At 36.5% G+C, this 16,855-nt stretch overlaps 1 protein-coding gene across 1 annotated transcript; it reads right to left on the bottom strand.

Annotated features, from left to right (window-relative positions):
• Positions 1 to 5,491: 5,491 nt before the first annotated feature.
• LOC116194739 (LOB domain-containing protein 12-like) lies at positions 5,492 to 6,769 on the bottom strand. The gene is made up of 2 exons (XM_031523631.1): positions 6,388 to 6,769; positions 5,492 to 5,924 (listed from the first exon to the last, which is right to left on the bottom strand). Exons 1-2 carry the CDS (start codon positions 6,541 to 6,543, stop codon positions 5,559 to 5,561), a joined length of 522 nt encoding a protein of 173 aa, XP_031379491.1. The 5' UTR covers positions 6,544 to 6,769; the 3' UTR covers positions 5,492 to 5,558.
• Positions 6,770 to 16,855: the final 10,086 nt, after the last annotated feature.

The following is a 16,855-nucleotide window of genomic DNA, read 5'->3' as shown; positions in this document are numbered from 1 at the left end:
TCTCCATTTTTGGTTTTCACTGGGGTCCATGGTTGAATCATTGCAGGAAGGTGGTTGATTGGGATTCTTAGTTTCATGATAGTTTACTATAATTGTAATTCCCTTATTGGTGCCTTTTTTTAGCCTATCTTCCTTTGTAAGTTTCCCCAGCGGACCAACCAAATATCTTGCTATTGTAATTCATGTATAGTGCTTGTGTATTTCATTATGTATCTGCTGTTGCAGTGGACCGCTGTATCCATTTGGATATCAATGAATGATAAACATTGTCTTTCGAGCAACAAAAAAAAAAATATCTCCCCCTAAAACCTAATTTTGATGCCCCGACTCCTTTTGTATAGTGGGTAATCTAAAAATAAATTCATGGACTTACCTGTACAATCCATGCAAGCCTTAATCCATATGGGCTTGGACCAATCTCCACGTAGAAGAGAAGTCGGCCCAATATGAGATGCCTTTGATGACTAGGGTGAGGCAAGAGTCCTATGAAATGCCAATTTCTTCTACTTCCTTACTCTGACTTGTTGGTTGTTCCTATAGTTGCCCCTGAATTAGAATCAGATGCCTCCGATGAGGAAGGGCCATGTTTACTTCCATTTCCGTAGGTACTGGAGCTTCTTGAGCCCGTGGAGGTCAGTATGTCTCTAGCTTCCTCTTCTGCTTCTTGGATCTTCGACTGGTCTCTTCATGTGGGGGTCGACATGATCCTTTGGTAGCTCACTGTGACAAAACGAGCAAATCACTTTTCTTTTTTAAAACTATTTGCCCCATGAAAAATTACGCCCATTTCCTCATATGAACGTTGCGCTCCTTTCCCCCCTTATTTTTGTTTATATTTTATAATTATCTTAATCACATTACATCTAATTAATTTTGATAAAAGAAACTGATACAACCGATAAATCTTGAGCGAGAATTATCAAAACTTATCTTGAAGTAACTTTTGTTCATAATACATTTTTTAACGTTATTTTAATTATATTTTGATTTTTCATGCGTAATACAAGTACGTCTTAAGTTTCTTCAACAGAAAAAGAAGAGTATTTTAACTAGTGCATAGTCAAGTCTTGAAGCTCTGAGAATTTTGGCCGATGTAGTAATTCTCACAGGAGAGACTCTTGATCACTGAGACCCTATATCTGTATTTCGCAATTTTTAAGTATTATATTGCAACCGAGCTGTTTGCCAGCAAGAAGGCGGCTCCCACCACTCCATATTTTGTCACAAAATGTCATAAGAACACATATTAATTGGCCTTCCCATGTATCATTTATATTACCCTAATTAGATATGCGTGGGTTAGAGATATATTGTGATCAATTGAATTTTCTTATTAACATTAATATATTTTAGTTTCAGAAAATTTCAAACTATATTGCGCCTGAGCGAGACATTTTCCTCTTCAATTTTAAAAGTTCGTTTTTTTCGAGTACATCCAACCCTAAATTGCATAGGTTGAATTATGCTTGTGAGGTAATTCCCGATCAATGTGATCACAGAAAATTGTGAAATCACTTTAATATTCATCTCTCCATAAAAATACAAAATCCTTTTTGATCGTACAATCCATAAAGCAAGACATTATTTACAACTCCATAATGAAAATACTCATACGGCTTCAATCGATGGACGAAATTGTTCCCATAATAGTGAAGAATTACTCCACTCTCAAGTTATATTTATAGTGCGATTATGCTACCTTGCCAGTATGGAAGCAACTATACTCAATATCACAATATTATTCATTCCTCTCGGAAAGCTATTTTAGCTAGTGAATATAAGATTATTCAATTTAGTCAATTTATTATATTTTAGTCTTTTCGTCTTCTATGAGTATATGTTCTCTCTTTTAAATTTTAAAAGTGAGGTGACAACACTATATTCCACCACTTATTACATTTTTATTGATTACATATAAAAGGTCACACAACGAAAAGTTTCATTTGTCCTACATGACGTTTCCTTATGTCTCGTCCCGGCTTTTACTATTTTATATAGATTAATTTTTCATGTTCATATGGACCGATTAATCAAGTTTAAGCTAAAGGGCCAATCAAATTTCTACCCTGTACTTGATTGACTAATTAGATTAAAGTGACTATAAATATACTTGTTTGTACGTCGAAAAGTAATATTTATTAAAAAAAATTGATGATTTATTTTCGTTTACTTCTGCAACCGACCGTATCTTTTCAGTTGATTTTATACTCCCGGGTTCCTGTCACTGTCTGCTCCCTTAATTTCAACTTCTTACGTCCCACTGAGGGAGTTAAATGCACCAGACCAATTTGGGTCAAAAGACCAATATTGAAATCCTCCCAAATTGTCCATCTTCGATTTCGATGGGGTCCCAAGTTGTCACCTTTTTTGGGAACTTTTCTCTTTTTCAACCAGAAACAACATAGGCACGCTTGTGAGCTCCCCTAGGAACCAAAACCAGTCCAATCATGGCACTAATCATAAGCATTTCCCAATTCATTGCCCTTTTCCCCTTTATTTCTCTTGTGGGATATACATATTCCTACGACCTTTTTAGTGAGGAACGATTGGATATCTACGCATAATATGGCGCGTGTGTTCAGTGAGGAGCAACATGGATCAATGAAATTCACGAGTAGTGAATTATCGATCATCGGTATAGGAAGTAGTTAGTAAGTCAGTTCAATAATCTATTTTATGATAGATTGTTATGGAGTATCACAAAGCTATTCAAATTAAGATCACGGAGATATTATTGAATATAAAAAGGACATATGATCTCAACCAAGTGTACAATGGCACACAACGTATTTAAGTTGTATGAAGTAACAAGAAAGTAATTTCATTTTAAGTTTGGGGGGAAAATCAGAAAGAAGGGAATTTTCACTTTCATGGGCTTTGTAACCCAAATTGTTTCAATGGACCTAATTTGATCTTCATCATGGGCCCATGAAATATGACTCAAAATTTAAATCAAGGTAATTATTAAAAATATCAGAACAAATAAACATATTCTTCGATGATTCTAACTTCCTATTTCAATCCCGAATCAAATAGCCGTTAATTCTATGAAACTGCATAGTTTTGATGAGGAATGGAGATCACGGATAGCTGGAAAAGGCTACATGAAAAGAAGGTACATTTTATCAAGGAAATAGAAGAAATTAGAATAAATATATATATATATATATGTTTTTTAAATAATGTCTGACTTGAGAAACACTTTGTGCATTAAACAAAGGAAACTGAAGAATCTTTTTAGAGTCACAAGTTTTTTTTTTTCAAGGATCAATGAATGTTCATTGATGATAAAAACGAGCATAACAAGAAAATTGTTCAAGGGAATACATTATAGAGCTCAGAAAAAACAACAGATCCACCTAGATCACTACAAATGAAGATACTAGTGATTGAAACACATCATATAATCATAAATACAATTGTAGAGATCATTTTAGTTGTTGTAATTCGTTCTCAATCTCTTACGATTAAACTCTATATGGAACCTATGAAAATCGGACGACTAAACTCCATGTGGACCCTGTGAAAATCGGAAAGGAGAGTATAGTGCAATCCATATAGAGATTATTTCATGGGAAAGCATAGCTAAAAGGGTCTTGGACCGGTACTCAGTGCTGGAAGCCTCCACAGATTATACCTCTAACACAATCAAACAACCAAATTATAACTAGTCAAATCGTAAATATTCAAATCAATTCAGCAATATTCATTTGATTGGTTCAAACCAGTGACAGTCTAACTAATCAATACCGGCTAGACTATCAACGAGGAGGAGGGGGAGGAGTGCCACTGCAACCTCCGAGGCTCAAACAATCACAAACTTAGGTGCAGATCTGAGGGGAGAGAGAGGAGTCGGTCTTCAGGCCGACTGAGCCGCTGCCTGGATCGGGGACTAAGAGGCGGTTGGAATATTTTGCAGCGGTGGGCAGCCAGTGATGCCGACGGTTGCAGGTAGGTCGGCTATAAGAGACCAAGTGAAGTAGCTTCGAGACCCTCCCCAAATCAGAAGAAGACTGCCATGACCTCGGCGTCATTACCCCCTTCAAAAATCTCCCTCAATTGTCCAAGGAATAGAAAGAGTAGGGAGAAGGTGAAGAGGGGGAAGGAAGAGCCACCGGGATCGAAGGGGACCAGAGGGTAGAAGGAGTTATCAGCTTTCCAATGCCGGTGATGGTATAGCTGGGCGCGCCCGATCGGAGTCGGACACATCGGTGAAAGCGGATCAACCTAGGGTTTACACTGTTAGGGGAAGGTGGGGGGAGAGAGAGAAGATGTGGGAGGCTTCCTTGCCTTTTTACTGTTTTTTAGAGTGATCACTCATCCATTGTTACTTTTGTCTTTTCTTACCTTCTAAAGTATTTCATCTGATTTTTACACATTATTGTAAAACGCTATAACTTAAAAAATAATAAAACAAAATAAATTAATATATCCATATTCAGGTCGTTCGACACTTCTTCCTTTTAAGTAATATTTCAAATTCGAATATTGTGAGTGAAGAAAATCAACGTTTGACAGAATATTATCCTTCAATGTGCCGATTCGATTTGAAGATAGATTAGTCGACACTCATTATGCTTTCGGATATAAGTAGTACACACCGAATCCCGAAATCCATTAATAAATATATCTTGAGGTTTGCTCAATCATCAATTCTTCTTTCTGTGTATTTTTCTTTTGGCATGAACTGAGCACTTGCCTTCCTACTGCCTCCCACGTGAACCAACTAGAAGAAAGAAGCCGTGGTCTTTGTCTGATCCTCTCGTGGCGCCTACGACAATTTTAAGCTTTTTGTGAACAAATTTTTTTCCCCAAAAATTTCATTGAATTCGAATTGATCGTTAAATGGAGGAGTAAATATATTTATCTTTATCCAAAGGATAAATTTCTGAGTATATATTTATATTATATCTAAATTCGACAACCCATTCATATTAATATAAACGTAATGAAATAATTCAAGTTACGATTGAAGCATTTCATATCTTCTGAATACGATAAAGCAATGCTTGAAATATAGATTATCTTGAATCCACCGACAATTCCATTCTTACGCGTGGATGACTTCTTCGAATTTAAGCTTCATTTATTTGTTTTCTAGTTAGTACATTACAAATTAATAATTAATTGAATAGGGGTAGACATATATCATTAAAGAATTAATATATTATCATCTTCTCCAAGTCCGACAAAGGAAAAAGAAATTTGGAAGCCCTCACTTCACCTGTCTCACATGTTAACGTTGACCTAAGTTACTTAATTAACATTAACCTTTGTCCTATACCCCACCGGATTAAATTAATCATTTATGAATATAATTAGTACTTTTGTTACTGACAAAACAAAGATTGATTAGTGTTATAATTTAAGGTAAATATTTTTAGTTGAATAATTATTAACGCTTCGGCGTGGGTAGTTAATTACAAAACTCGATATCTCTCCGTGTACCAAATGAATATTTGGCGGAATAGTATTTGATCAGACTAATAATGCGAGAGCAATGAAGAGAGGAGACTAATAAAACTAAACACGTCGGGATAATTATCATTAGTTATGGATTAAGAGACCATATCATGCCCAAAGAAGGACTCTCTCTTGAGAGACTCATGGGTTACATTGCTGGACGAGGCAAAGTTGAGGTATTGAGCCGGGAGGTTGTTGTGGAGGAGGAACGCCGACTTCTCATCTGTGCCATCGATCGTGGCTGCCAGCTGCGATGACGTTGGCATGATCACCGGCTCCTGCTGGACCTGGATGCACAGGATCTCGGCCTGAGCCACTGCGAGCTGCATCTGGAGCTGCGCCACCTGGTTCTGTAGGTACGAGATTGCCCCCACGCACCCGTATACTGGGTCCCTCACCCTTGCGTTCGCCTCGTACACCAGGCTGTTAACGGCATCCACTCTCTGGTGAACCGGGAGTTCCTACCATTTTTTCCATATGATGTAAAATAGTGAGATTATGTTCGTCATTGAACATTTGAAAGTTATCGGAAGGAGGTTTTCGGCAAACCCTACTAACTGATTGTAATTCCCGTAATGACCCACTGATACACAGAATTTTATCAGGATCCAACATTAATTAAGCAGGAAAGACGATGACGAATAGTTCGTGTACATACTATCAGTAGCTTCGCTATTCATCCTCATTTCCGTGGACAACAACAATCAGTCAGACCAGGCTAGGATTGTTGTACGTTGGATATTTCTCAAGAATATAGACGTCATTTAGTTAAAAACCGAACTGAAGTAATAGCTAGAAAACTTGCATCGAGCTCAAAAAGATCTTTTTTCTTTTCTTTTTCTCTTTTTCTTTTTTCGGTGGAATTCTTTCTCTCTTTTTTGAGAGAGAGAAAGAGGAGGAGGAGGAGGAGGAGGGAGAGGGGACCTGCAACATTTTGCTGACATTGCTAGCGCCGAAGACCTTGTGGACGATGGCGAAGCGGTGAGGATCATCGGAGGGGAAGTAAGGAGCGAAGATGCAGTCTTTTGTGCAGCGGCGCCTCAGGAGCTTGCATGACGCGCAGGGCGAGTTCCCTCCCATGTTGTTAGCTAGCTAGCTAGCTAGGGTTTTCTCTCCTCGTCCCTAGGTTATATATATATATATATATATATATATGCCTTGCTTTGTATGTCTGTTTGTTTGTTTCTCTGGAAGATCTGATCTTATCAGACTCAAAACATTCTAATTAGTCTTTGTTGGTGATATGATGGGGCTCGAAGAGGAGAAAGATGAAGGGAAGATGAAAGGAGAAAGTAAGAGAGAGAGAGGGAATTTGGTGAGGAATAGAGAATGAGATGGGTCGATGGTGTATGTGCTTTGTTGGTATTTATAGTAACTGATTTCAACTGTGTGCATGTGTGATTGATCTCTCTCCCTGAGTGTCCCACTACACTAAATAAATAATTACGCTCTACTTTATTTACAAAAAGAGAGAGATTACCAAAAAAAACTACAAATTAATAAATTAGTAGGATTTCTTTTCGATGTATACTTTGATATCCTAAAATCTAATGGGCCATGACTAATTCAGTTTGAGTCGAGTCGATCAACTAAAGGGTAAAACTTTGATACCTTACTCAAGAGGAATAAACGCCGAACTGTTTGAATTAACAATTATTCGTACGATAATTTTTTGCCTTTACTATAAACAACGTCTCGTAGTTTGAATTAAAGAAGTCATGTGCATGTGGTTGATGATGTTAGTAGAAATTACATTGCCACCATACATGGGACTGACTAGGGGTGTGCGGGTCCAGGTACTCTGTATTTTATACGGTACCCGGACCCTACCATGTAGAACACCGGTTTCAAAATTTAAGAACCGGAACCTATCCTTTTGAAATGTGGAATCAGATCCCACTCAGAACCTATATTATATTACAGGTTTTGGATATCCTGTAATACCTTGTATTTTTTGTGGTTATAAAAAAGGTCCAAGATTCAGTACAATGAAATAATACCGTGCATTTTTTTCCTTATGCAAATGCCGTAATCATTGACTTGAAAGAGAATGTCCAGGAGAACCCCAAGCCACTGCCGTTCACTTGAGTTTACACAAATTGGTACCCATTATTCGATTTGGAGTTGATTTACATCTTCTTGCCATAGAACTCGTGCAACATTGAGGCCTGAAGTCGAGAACTTGGGGGAGAGATGGAGACAGCCAAACATGAGAGGAAGATGACACTGTTTAAGGGTTTTCTATTTCCTTTTTTTTCCTTAATTTAATTATTATACTTAAATATAATATAAAATATAAGGGATCAGTTCCAATTCCAATTCTGGCTACTTTATAAGCTAGAATCGGAACCGGATTTCACCGGTTATCAATTGTCCTACTTGGATCATACCATGTTTTTAATTGGAACTACCCAGAACCTACTAGTTATGGTAGGGTCCAATCGGTTTCGGGTCTACCCTATACCCGTGCACACTCCTAGGGCTGACTAAGCCATTGCAAAGACATTTACATGAATTGTACGAAATTGGACGTATTAGAAATATTTGTGGCCTGCATGATCATCCATAACAAGAATTGATCTCTAGTGATGCACGGCTTTCCTATTCTTACTGTAATGTTGATTACAAAATAAAAAATAAAAAAAAAATTCTAGGGTTTGAGCATAAAATGGCCTCGAATTTACACTCAAAATTTATGGAGGATTTGTTGCTAGCTAGCTAATTAATCCCTTGAGCCAACAAATATCTTCCCTGCAGTCTTGTCATTAATTGAACATCATATCTCTTCGTGCAGCATAATAGATTGGGTTCGGAAACAAGAAGTGATTATAAATACACTCATAACAGACGATCGATGATAGAATTAGGAATATATATATATATCTATACTACTATATAAAGAAAACCTTTGGTGTCCCCTTACAATTACAGATCCTAGAAAAAGTTTAAAATATCACTCAATCTTAGAGGGGCATGAAATATTAGAGCGGACATATAAATATCAGGACTCTCTATTAATTAATTAAGTTTGTTTGATATGTTGTGAACTGATCAAAAATCAACTGTTAACAGTTAATCGAATTCGAATATTAGTTGGCTAGCTAGCCCGTCTCCCTCAAAGTGGGCCGCTCTGTGGTGGAAAGGGGGGACACTTACGTAATTAGGGAGCCGCAAGGGGACACTGCGGTCAAACCTCGAAGCTTAAAAAGACAAACGGCTTAGCCGTTGACCGCCGCCAGTTGATTTTGATAGATAGCTCTTCCCTTCCCTCCACTCTTCACCACTTCAGCTGTGTATGGTCTCCACGTTTTTTCGTTTCTTACACTCTCTCAAGTCACATTGCAAAAGATGAATGAATTGCATATATATATATATATAGCATGGAACTAATTAATGATAATGGATACATATAGAATGTATAATTTATACGATATCATTTGTTTGTATATATGATATTGTCATATAAGCTACAATTAGTATGAATTAATTAGCAAGATAGAAATAATTTGAGAGGAGACCGGTCCATTATTCTGGTCGGTTAGATATATAAATAGAGCAATGAATCTCTAAATTTTCTACATTGCGTACCAGTCTATGTTTTTTTTTTTTGGCTTCTTTTTTTTTGGTGGGTCACTCTATGTTAATTTCAAGCATGCATGATCCATGGAAAACTCGCATCAAGGCCGAGTTAATTAACTAATATAGTGCAACTTTTGGGGCTGAATTAATTAGCTAGGGTTTCGATCAATGTGTTAATTAAAGAGTAACTAGCTGGGTTTCCAAACGAAGATATTCATCAAGCGAATAGGTTTAAATCTTAATTAGTGAGGGAGTTCTCTCGATACGTGAATGTTTGTTGGACAGACATTCACACGTGACCCTCTCTCCATGTCTATCTTAATTCATGTGTTGTTTGTGTGTGGGAGAGCTCGAGTACTTAATGCATAGGTTTGACCACAATCATTGATCGGATCAACTTAATGGTCTCCAATCAAAGCCATATAACATTTTGGAAATCCAAATTTTATTTTATATGTATCAACATTTTCTTGGGGTTATTCAGTCCAATAAATTGCGTAGCATTTTTATCTCTTTAAATGATTTATCAGATTCGAGTATTGTGAAATAAAAGAATTCATAATTGAAAGAGTTTTACCCTTTTAGTAGGTCGACTTGACTCAAACTAAATTAGTCGGGGCATATTGTATTAAATTTCCATTAGGCTTATACGGGTTCGAACCCATACCCACTTAAAAACTCAAGCTGATAAGTGATGGTACCTAAATCTCATATAAATCAATGGATTTTGATTCATCTTTTCTATGTGAGATTAATATCCTCAACACCCGCCCTCACGTGCAACGTGTGGTCTATTTTTACCTACATGTTGTCACGTGCCTTTAAACACCCGCCCTCAACAATTGACTTCAAGCCGGGCTCTTCTTCCGTGCTCGGACGAGAGGGGACTATCACGAGGCGCACTTTAGTTGCACTCGACATACTGGGTCTGACGTGGTGTGGGTGCACACACGCGCGTAGGCACGCATACGTGTAACCTAGACTCTGATACCATATTAAATTTACATTGGGCTTATACGGGCTCGAGCTCATATCCACTTAAAAACTCAAGTTGATAAGTGGTGGTACCCAAATTTCATATAAACCAATGAATTTTGATTCATTTTTTCTATGTGAAATTAATATTCTCAACACATTGATCTTTCAAATTATAAGGTATATAAAAAAAATGTATAATCTTTCCACCACCAAATGAATTTTATAATTTTTATGGCACTTACGTGTTATAGGCCAATCTACGCTAGCTAGTTCCATATACACCTACATACACTTATATACCACTAGTTGGGGGATAATGGTCATTATGTTAAAGTTCAAGATTGACATCCTGAATTTTTATTGTCTATATTGTGCACTTAATGCACATGATGATTAAATTGCAGTTTTTTGGACTATTCATAAGATGAAAGTCTTGCCGGTAATCTATATCATCAAACATATCCTTGTATTGTAATCACCATCCATTTCCTTAAATTTGACTTTTTCCAATTTACTTTTTTACTTGTATCTCTAACTTTTAGGAAACATAAAAGGTGGGGGAAAAGGCGAAAGTACATTTTGCTTGGCCTATGGCCTCTTTTAAAAAAAAAAAAGTGGAAAAAAGAAAAATACATTCTTTTTTAGAAAAAAATACATATATTTTGTTCCCCATTTAATCCTCAACTTCTACTTACCTTAAAACATCTCATATTTTTCTTTTTAGAAAGGTAAGTGTATACATAAAGGTTTATTTTGAAAAGTACACGTTAATATGTGAAAATTTGGCTTAATGTATTTCAAAGTATGCCACGCATTGTTTAGGAAACGAGAATGAATTATATCACAACTACATGACCGTAATATCACAAGTGCCGACTAGTTTATTGATAGAAATTGGAAAAACTTTTAGCTAGCTTGATACATAATAAGAAAATGCTACGATTTCTAACCATAAGATAAAGAAAGCAAATGCAACAGCAATGCATTAATGAGATCCTGACATGATATTATTTTTGAATGGGAAATTAAATTTCGATGGGAAGATTAATAAGATGTATAATTGATAAAAATGATTATTCGTAGGAGTTGAAGAACCCCAAGCCCTCGACCCTTTGCATTTAATGCCCATCACATGCTTCCAAGCCCATTTTCTAGTCTCCCAAAATAAAACAGCCCTTCTTTCGCTGTAATGTTGGTCTCTCACATCCTACCAAGTATATATATATATATGTGTGTATATATATATATATAATTTCTACAATTAATTGCATTTCTCCGCACAAACAAGAATATATTCCCATTAACTATTCTACAATTTCAAGGTCCAACATGATATATATGTGAATTCTCGTCCACCAAATTTAATTTACATGTATCCGTGCATAAAAATTTTAAGGAATTAAATATAAAAAAGAGTCAAGTTTTTTTTTTAAGGATTCAGTTCATTTTATCTTTTAAATAAATTAATTAAGTGATTCAAAATTTCAAAATACTTTGATCGCTGGTCGATTGCACTTGGACATTCTCCAAGCTCAAATATGTACCTTGATTAAGCAGAAAATAACAAAAGTTGAATGTAGTATATCATTTTCGGAGTTTGCTTACTTATATACTAATTAGTCGAGCGAATCTGCAACATGTTCGATGGACATATTGATGCAGAGGGACGACAAGAGTCGATTATACAAAACCCTAGCTAGCAATGGATTACTATTATTAGTTCGTCAAAAAAATAACTCGACATGTGAGACACAATGCATCTTCATCAATTTCAAAGGCAAATGTCTGATCTAGGGTTAGAAAACACAATTAATTCATGGGGTGTTCAAAATTTTCTGCTAGAAAAGGTTTCTCTTTCCTGACAAGAGGATTAGGAAGTAGAGCCTCATCATTAATGAGCTTTGTCACCATATTGTTTCAGAACCCTAAGCTCTAGGAAAATGAAATTGAGACCAACATGTAATAGGAGATATATATAGACATATAATATATGTTGTAGATATGTTAGATATTATCATAATAATTAATATATAAATTTTGTTTGGTTTCGGTGAAAATTTCGTAGTTTAATTAATGGAATAGATTATCAAGATGAAACAGACATCTTTCACCCACCTTGTTTAAAGGGAGAGAAAAACATGAGACCTCCGATGCAATTGCATTAAATGAGCATCGTACGTGTTGATGGTGAGATTCATTTTCGAGATGCATGGTTTTCTATCATGATGATATATTATATGGTCATAATTTAATTAGAGAACCTTTCCGGACATCGATAACCGTGCCATTAAAATTTTGTCTTACATTCAGAAACTCTGGCCGAGCCGATCGACGCTCAGATCTGCTACAACTAGCATGAAGTCGATAGATTTTTTATGTATCTAAAGATTCGTTATCTCGTCAAGTAATGTTTCACAGCAAATGTAACATGCTTTACAATAATGAACTGTGAACTGCAAACTTGACATGATATAAACAGGTGAAAATGATATATACTTTTTTTTTTGTCGAATTTGATTAAAGCATTATAAATTTAATTAATGTGTGTTCTTCCTGTAAGCCATAGTTGCCAAAAAAATATTTATATCTTTCGGAACACAAAAAGTAGATGAATGGAAGGCGAAGAACATTGATTTCACAAACAACAATGCATTATTTTCACTTGACCGAGGTTTCGAGAAGAATAGATGCTCTGCATATCTCCATATAAATAATAATAATTATAATTAAGAATAGTCTTTGTTAATTCCAAAATGCAAATGTTGCACCACTTTCTACATGGGAAACCCTGGCTAGCTCGCTTGCGACCAAAAAAGAGGCCAAAAGGAAGAAATTTTTTTCTAAAAAATGGGTTAATATTACCGTATAGCATAATATTTTGAAAATTTTACCACATAGCATATCGTATTAATTTCACTATCCAACATGATATTTTAAATTTTTTTATGACATAGCACAACAAGTAATGATTTCACCATATAACACATAATTGTGAAAGTATTTCACCATATAGCACAAAATTGTAAAATTGTTTCACCATATAGCACAAAAAATTGAAGAAAAATTAACGTCATGCTACGTAGTGAAAAAATTCAAAATTTTGTGATATGCGGTGAAATTATTACTTGTTGTGCTATGTCATGAAAAAAATTCAAAATATCGTGTTGAATGGTGAAATCAATACGATATGTACTATGTAGCGAAAGTTTTCAAAATATCGTGGTATATGGTGATATTAACCCTAAAAAAAGGGGAAGAGATAGAGAGAGGCTAGTCTATAACAAATTAATACTAGCACTCATTCAATTTCTAATTAATTTTTCAAATTTTAAGAAGTTATAAGAAAATGTCATGATGCCAATATCTGCTAACACAATTGAATAGGAATCTTGACTTTTCATGAAATATCGATATCTATTTTGACCTTGATGTACATGATGGATTGAGGCAATGGGCATCGCGTCATATGCTACACATTCAATTTTAGATTAGGTCTTGGATTATTGATTCACAATATAATGAAGTGACGATTTCTGAGTGAAAACCTAACAAACTTCGAGCGCCATATTTACGCACAAGCTCCGAGAATAAAGTGACAATAGTGATCAACTTAGAACTAGTCAAATGTTATGGACCTTATATATATATAAATATATATATATATATATATTTATCGGTGAGATTTCCCTTGCTCTTTCCTTGTCCGGACCCTTATCAATATCAGGCCTTTTGACCTTGCCTTTTAAGTTATCTATCCAAAGCTAACCGTTACATGTGCCTGAGTTTTCAGAGACAACATCTTGTTTTACAGTTCTTGTGTTCTTCTTATCCATCGTTACTAAGGTCTAGTGGCTAGTAGTTAAGACTTGGTCCAATTACCTTAACGTTTTAGACTTGGGTCGCCCCATGGATACAGTTATCTCCAAAGTCAAAATTCATGCATGTAGCCGTAAAAATTCATAGAAGAGTCCACTGAAATTTAAGAGAATTCTTGTTAGCTAAGCCTTATAAATTATAACCTTAATGGTGGGTTGTGCCTTGCAAGGGTAGTCATATTGACCAAAGCTGTCGGATTCTAAGGGGTGACTACTCACTATTCCAAACTCTCTTTACTTTTTTTTTCCCCCTAAAATTGAAAGGATTTTATCCGACTCCCTGGCGCTGTTTGATCCGAACCGATAAGGGCCCATATAATCTAAGAGCTGAGGCTAAGGCCAGGTCTGGCCCGTTTCAAGTTTTGCCCAAAAATCTAAGAACCGGTGATAATTATGAAGTAGGCATTGCCATTGTTTAGACTTGTTTCTGGGCCTCAACAAAAATGATCCAAAAAGTCTAGTCATCTGATTGATATGAAATGTAGACCTGGACACAAGTATGATAATGCGCTTACGTGCATCGACCCAACTTAATTGAGCCTCTCCTACGTTGTATGGTCGATTTCATCCCATTTCTTTCCGTTTACGCGTATCAAACATGACCTCGCTACTTAAGTCATATAGAGAGGCGAAAAGGACAAAAGGAGGAGGACGAGATAAGATTTGTTTCGTGTCGTCGTTTTGCCCTGATAAATGGGAAGGTAAGTGCGGAAAAACAGAAACAAACGACAATGAAGAGATACCAATGAATCCAAAATTTTTCCAGTTTTGGGCTCATCGTCAATGTTCACCGATTCCGCCGCTCTGACATTTTGCTCTGAGTCTCTGGGCTGGTCCAATGCTTACTTGCTGAAGTTAAAGGCCCCACATCCTTCAATTTGGGCAGTCACGAGACCGATGGATCCGATGGCGGGACGCGCGATTTTCACACCGATTAAAAGCTAGTATGCATTTGCATCTACGATCATATATGTTAATTTGAAATTCGAACCATAGTCGTTTAATTATGCCATTCGAATTCAAGTCGATCAGTGCGCGATATCACATGCCAGTCGCATGTGATATTGTTTGATGAGGATACTTCTCCTAATGGTGATTAAAGAACATATAAAATCCAACTGCAAGTGAATCTTCGACTTCTTACAGACTGATGAAGTCGAACGATGTCAAGACACGCTGGATCGAATTGACATAACGTCGCAATCTGAGTATACGAGCATGCATATAGAAAAAGTAAGAAAAAGTTTTACTAAAGGTGTTCGTGTTATTTTGGTCTAATTAAGAAGTCAAAGTCGATAATTGGAATCTCCTATAGTGCAAACCATTGACCTTTGTCACCCCAATGAATCAAAAGAGTGATCGTGAAGGAAGGGAAATACGCGAAGTCCATGAACAGTCAATCATAGCATTGTAAAAATTGAATAGGTTCGATCTACCGCTTTCTTCTCCTCTCTAGAATACTCCTAATGCTCCAATTAACATGTTTTAATTTCGATATGTAGTACATATTAGCAGGGTATCTATGTAAAGCAAAAACCCTCTTCGAGCCGTCTATCGAGTCTAAATTAGAAGGATCACTTGGTTTCATTTTCCAACTAATACAGTTGAATTCAAGACAATCAAGCAATGACAAATTCCCTTACGGCCTAAACAAACCCTCCTTTTTTTTTCTTGTTCTTTCTTTGATAATCAATGAATGTCCATTGATAAATAAAATGGATAAAGAGGAAAATGTTCAAGAAAATACGTTACAAGAGACAAAAAAATACAACAGATCCACCGATGTCACTGTAAAGAAAAATTACATGTGATTAAGCACATCAGATAAGTACAGAAACCGCTAGTACTTTAGAAACAGAAAAGCAAAGCCAAGAGGAGTTCTGGACCGGTACCCTGCGCAAGAACCCTTTATAGATCACAATATCTAGATCTAATCAATTAATAAAGCTCTAAACAGTCCAATTCCTAAATAGTCAAACCAAAACATGCCAACTTCTTTAATCGATTCAAACCAGCTATTATATATTTAGACAATCAAACCAAATCAGCAAGGCTATCTTGATCGGTTCAAATCAGTGACTATCTTCGGCGAACCGATACCTGCCATATATCAACAAAAAAAGGCAAAGCCACAAATGAATGATTTTTGCAAGCGGGTGATAAGATCAATTGGACCATTGTTTTAATCCTTGAAGTGAAATACAGGGATGTTGTCACATGGGAGGAGGCGAGAAGCTATAGATAAGAACTGCCACTGGAGGGGAAGAGCAAAGCCAATCGGAAAGAAAGCAGAGGGAGACCATTGGACGTGTGGGTGTGATGCAACCCTCGCAACCACTGTACAAGATCGATACCGCCTAAGAAGCTGGGGCACCACGACACCATCTTACTTTATAGGTATGAGTTGTCGAAGAGGGACTGAGTGCAACCCCGACGAGGAGGGAAAGCCACCACCACACGCACCGATCGGAGATCAAGAGGAGGGGGGGCAGCTCCTATGATCGCCCAGACACCGTCAACACCATCTCCATAGCAAACTGGTTGTGCATCCTCCATCCCACTGCGAAGAGTTGGCCTGACCCGAACTCAAAATCACTCGACCCGACCCAAACACAATACCATTGATCCGATCAAACCCGTAGTCACACGACCCGACCCCACAAACTGCCTACATGGTCGGGATTGGCTGAGATCCGGGCACATTGACATCAATCTCACCGAACAAACTTACTACTCATATTTATTTTACTCCTATATATATATACACATACATACATATACCTACATACACTAAAATGATAGTGTCTATCTAATCTATAAATAAAGAAAAAAATTCCTCGAAAACTAAAGGCCATGCAGTTTTCAGAAAATATGCTTTTGAGTCATTTTGTTAAGTTAAATTATGAAGTGGGCATCGCACCAATGTTTAATTTAATTAGTCACCAGTCAAATCTACGTAC

The sequence above is a fragment of the Punica granatum genome, chromosome 2 (genome assembly GCF_007655135.1).
Source record: "Punica granatum isolate Tunisia-2019 chromosome 2, ASM765513v2, whole genome shotgun sequence".
In the NCBI taxonomy this organism is placed as follows: Eukaryota; Viridiplantae; Streptophyta; class Magnoliopsida; order Myrtales; family Lythraceae; genus Punica; species Punica granatum.
Note: the sequence above shows the minus strand (reverse complement) of the source record. Positions and strands in the feature narration are given on the sequence as shown.

Excerpts from the sequence above, each read along its gene's own strand:
- LOC116194739 (XM_031523631.1), bottom strand. The coding sequence starts at position 6,543 with ATGGGAGGGAACTCGCCCTGCGCGTCATGCAAGCTCCTGAGGCGCCGC. Across the intron at positions 5,925-6,387 it reads ATGTCAGCAAAATGTTGCAG|GAACTCCCGGTTCACCAGAG; the intron begins GTCCCCTCTCCC and ends AAAAAATGGTAG.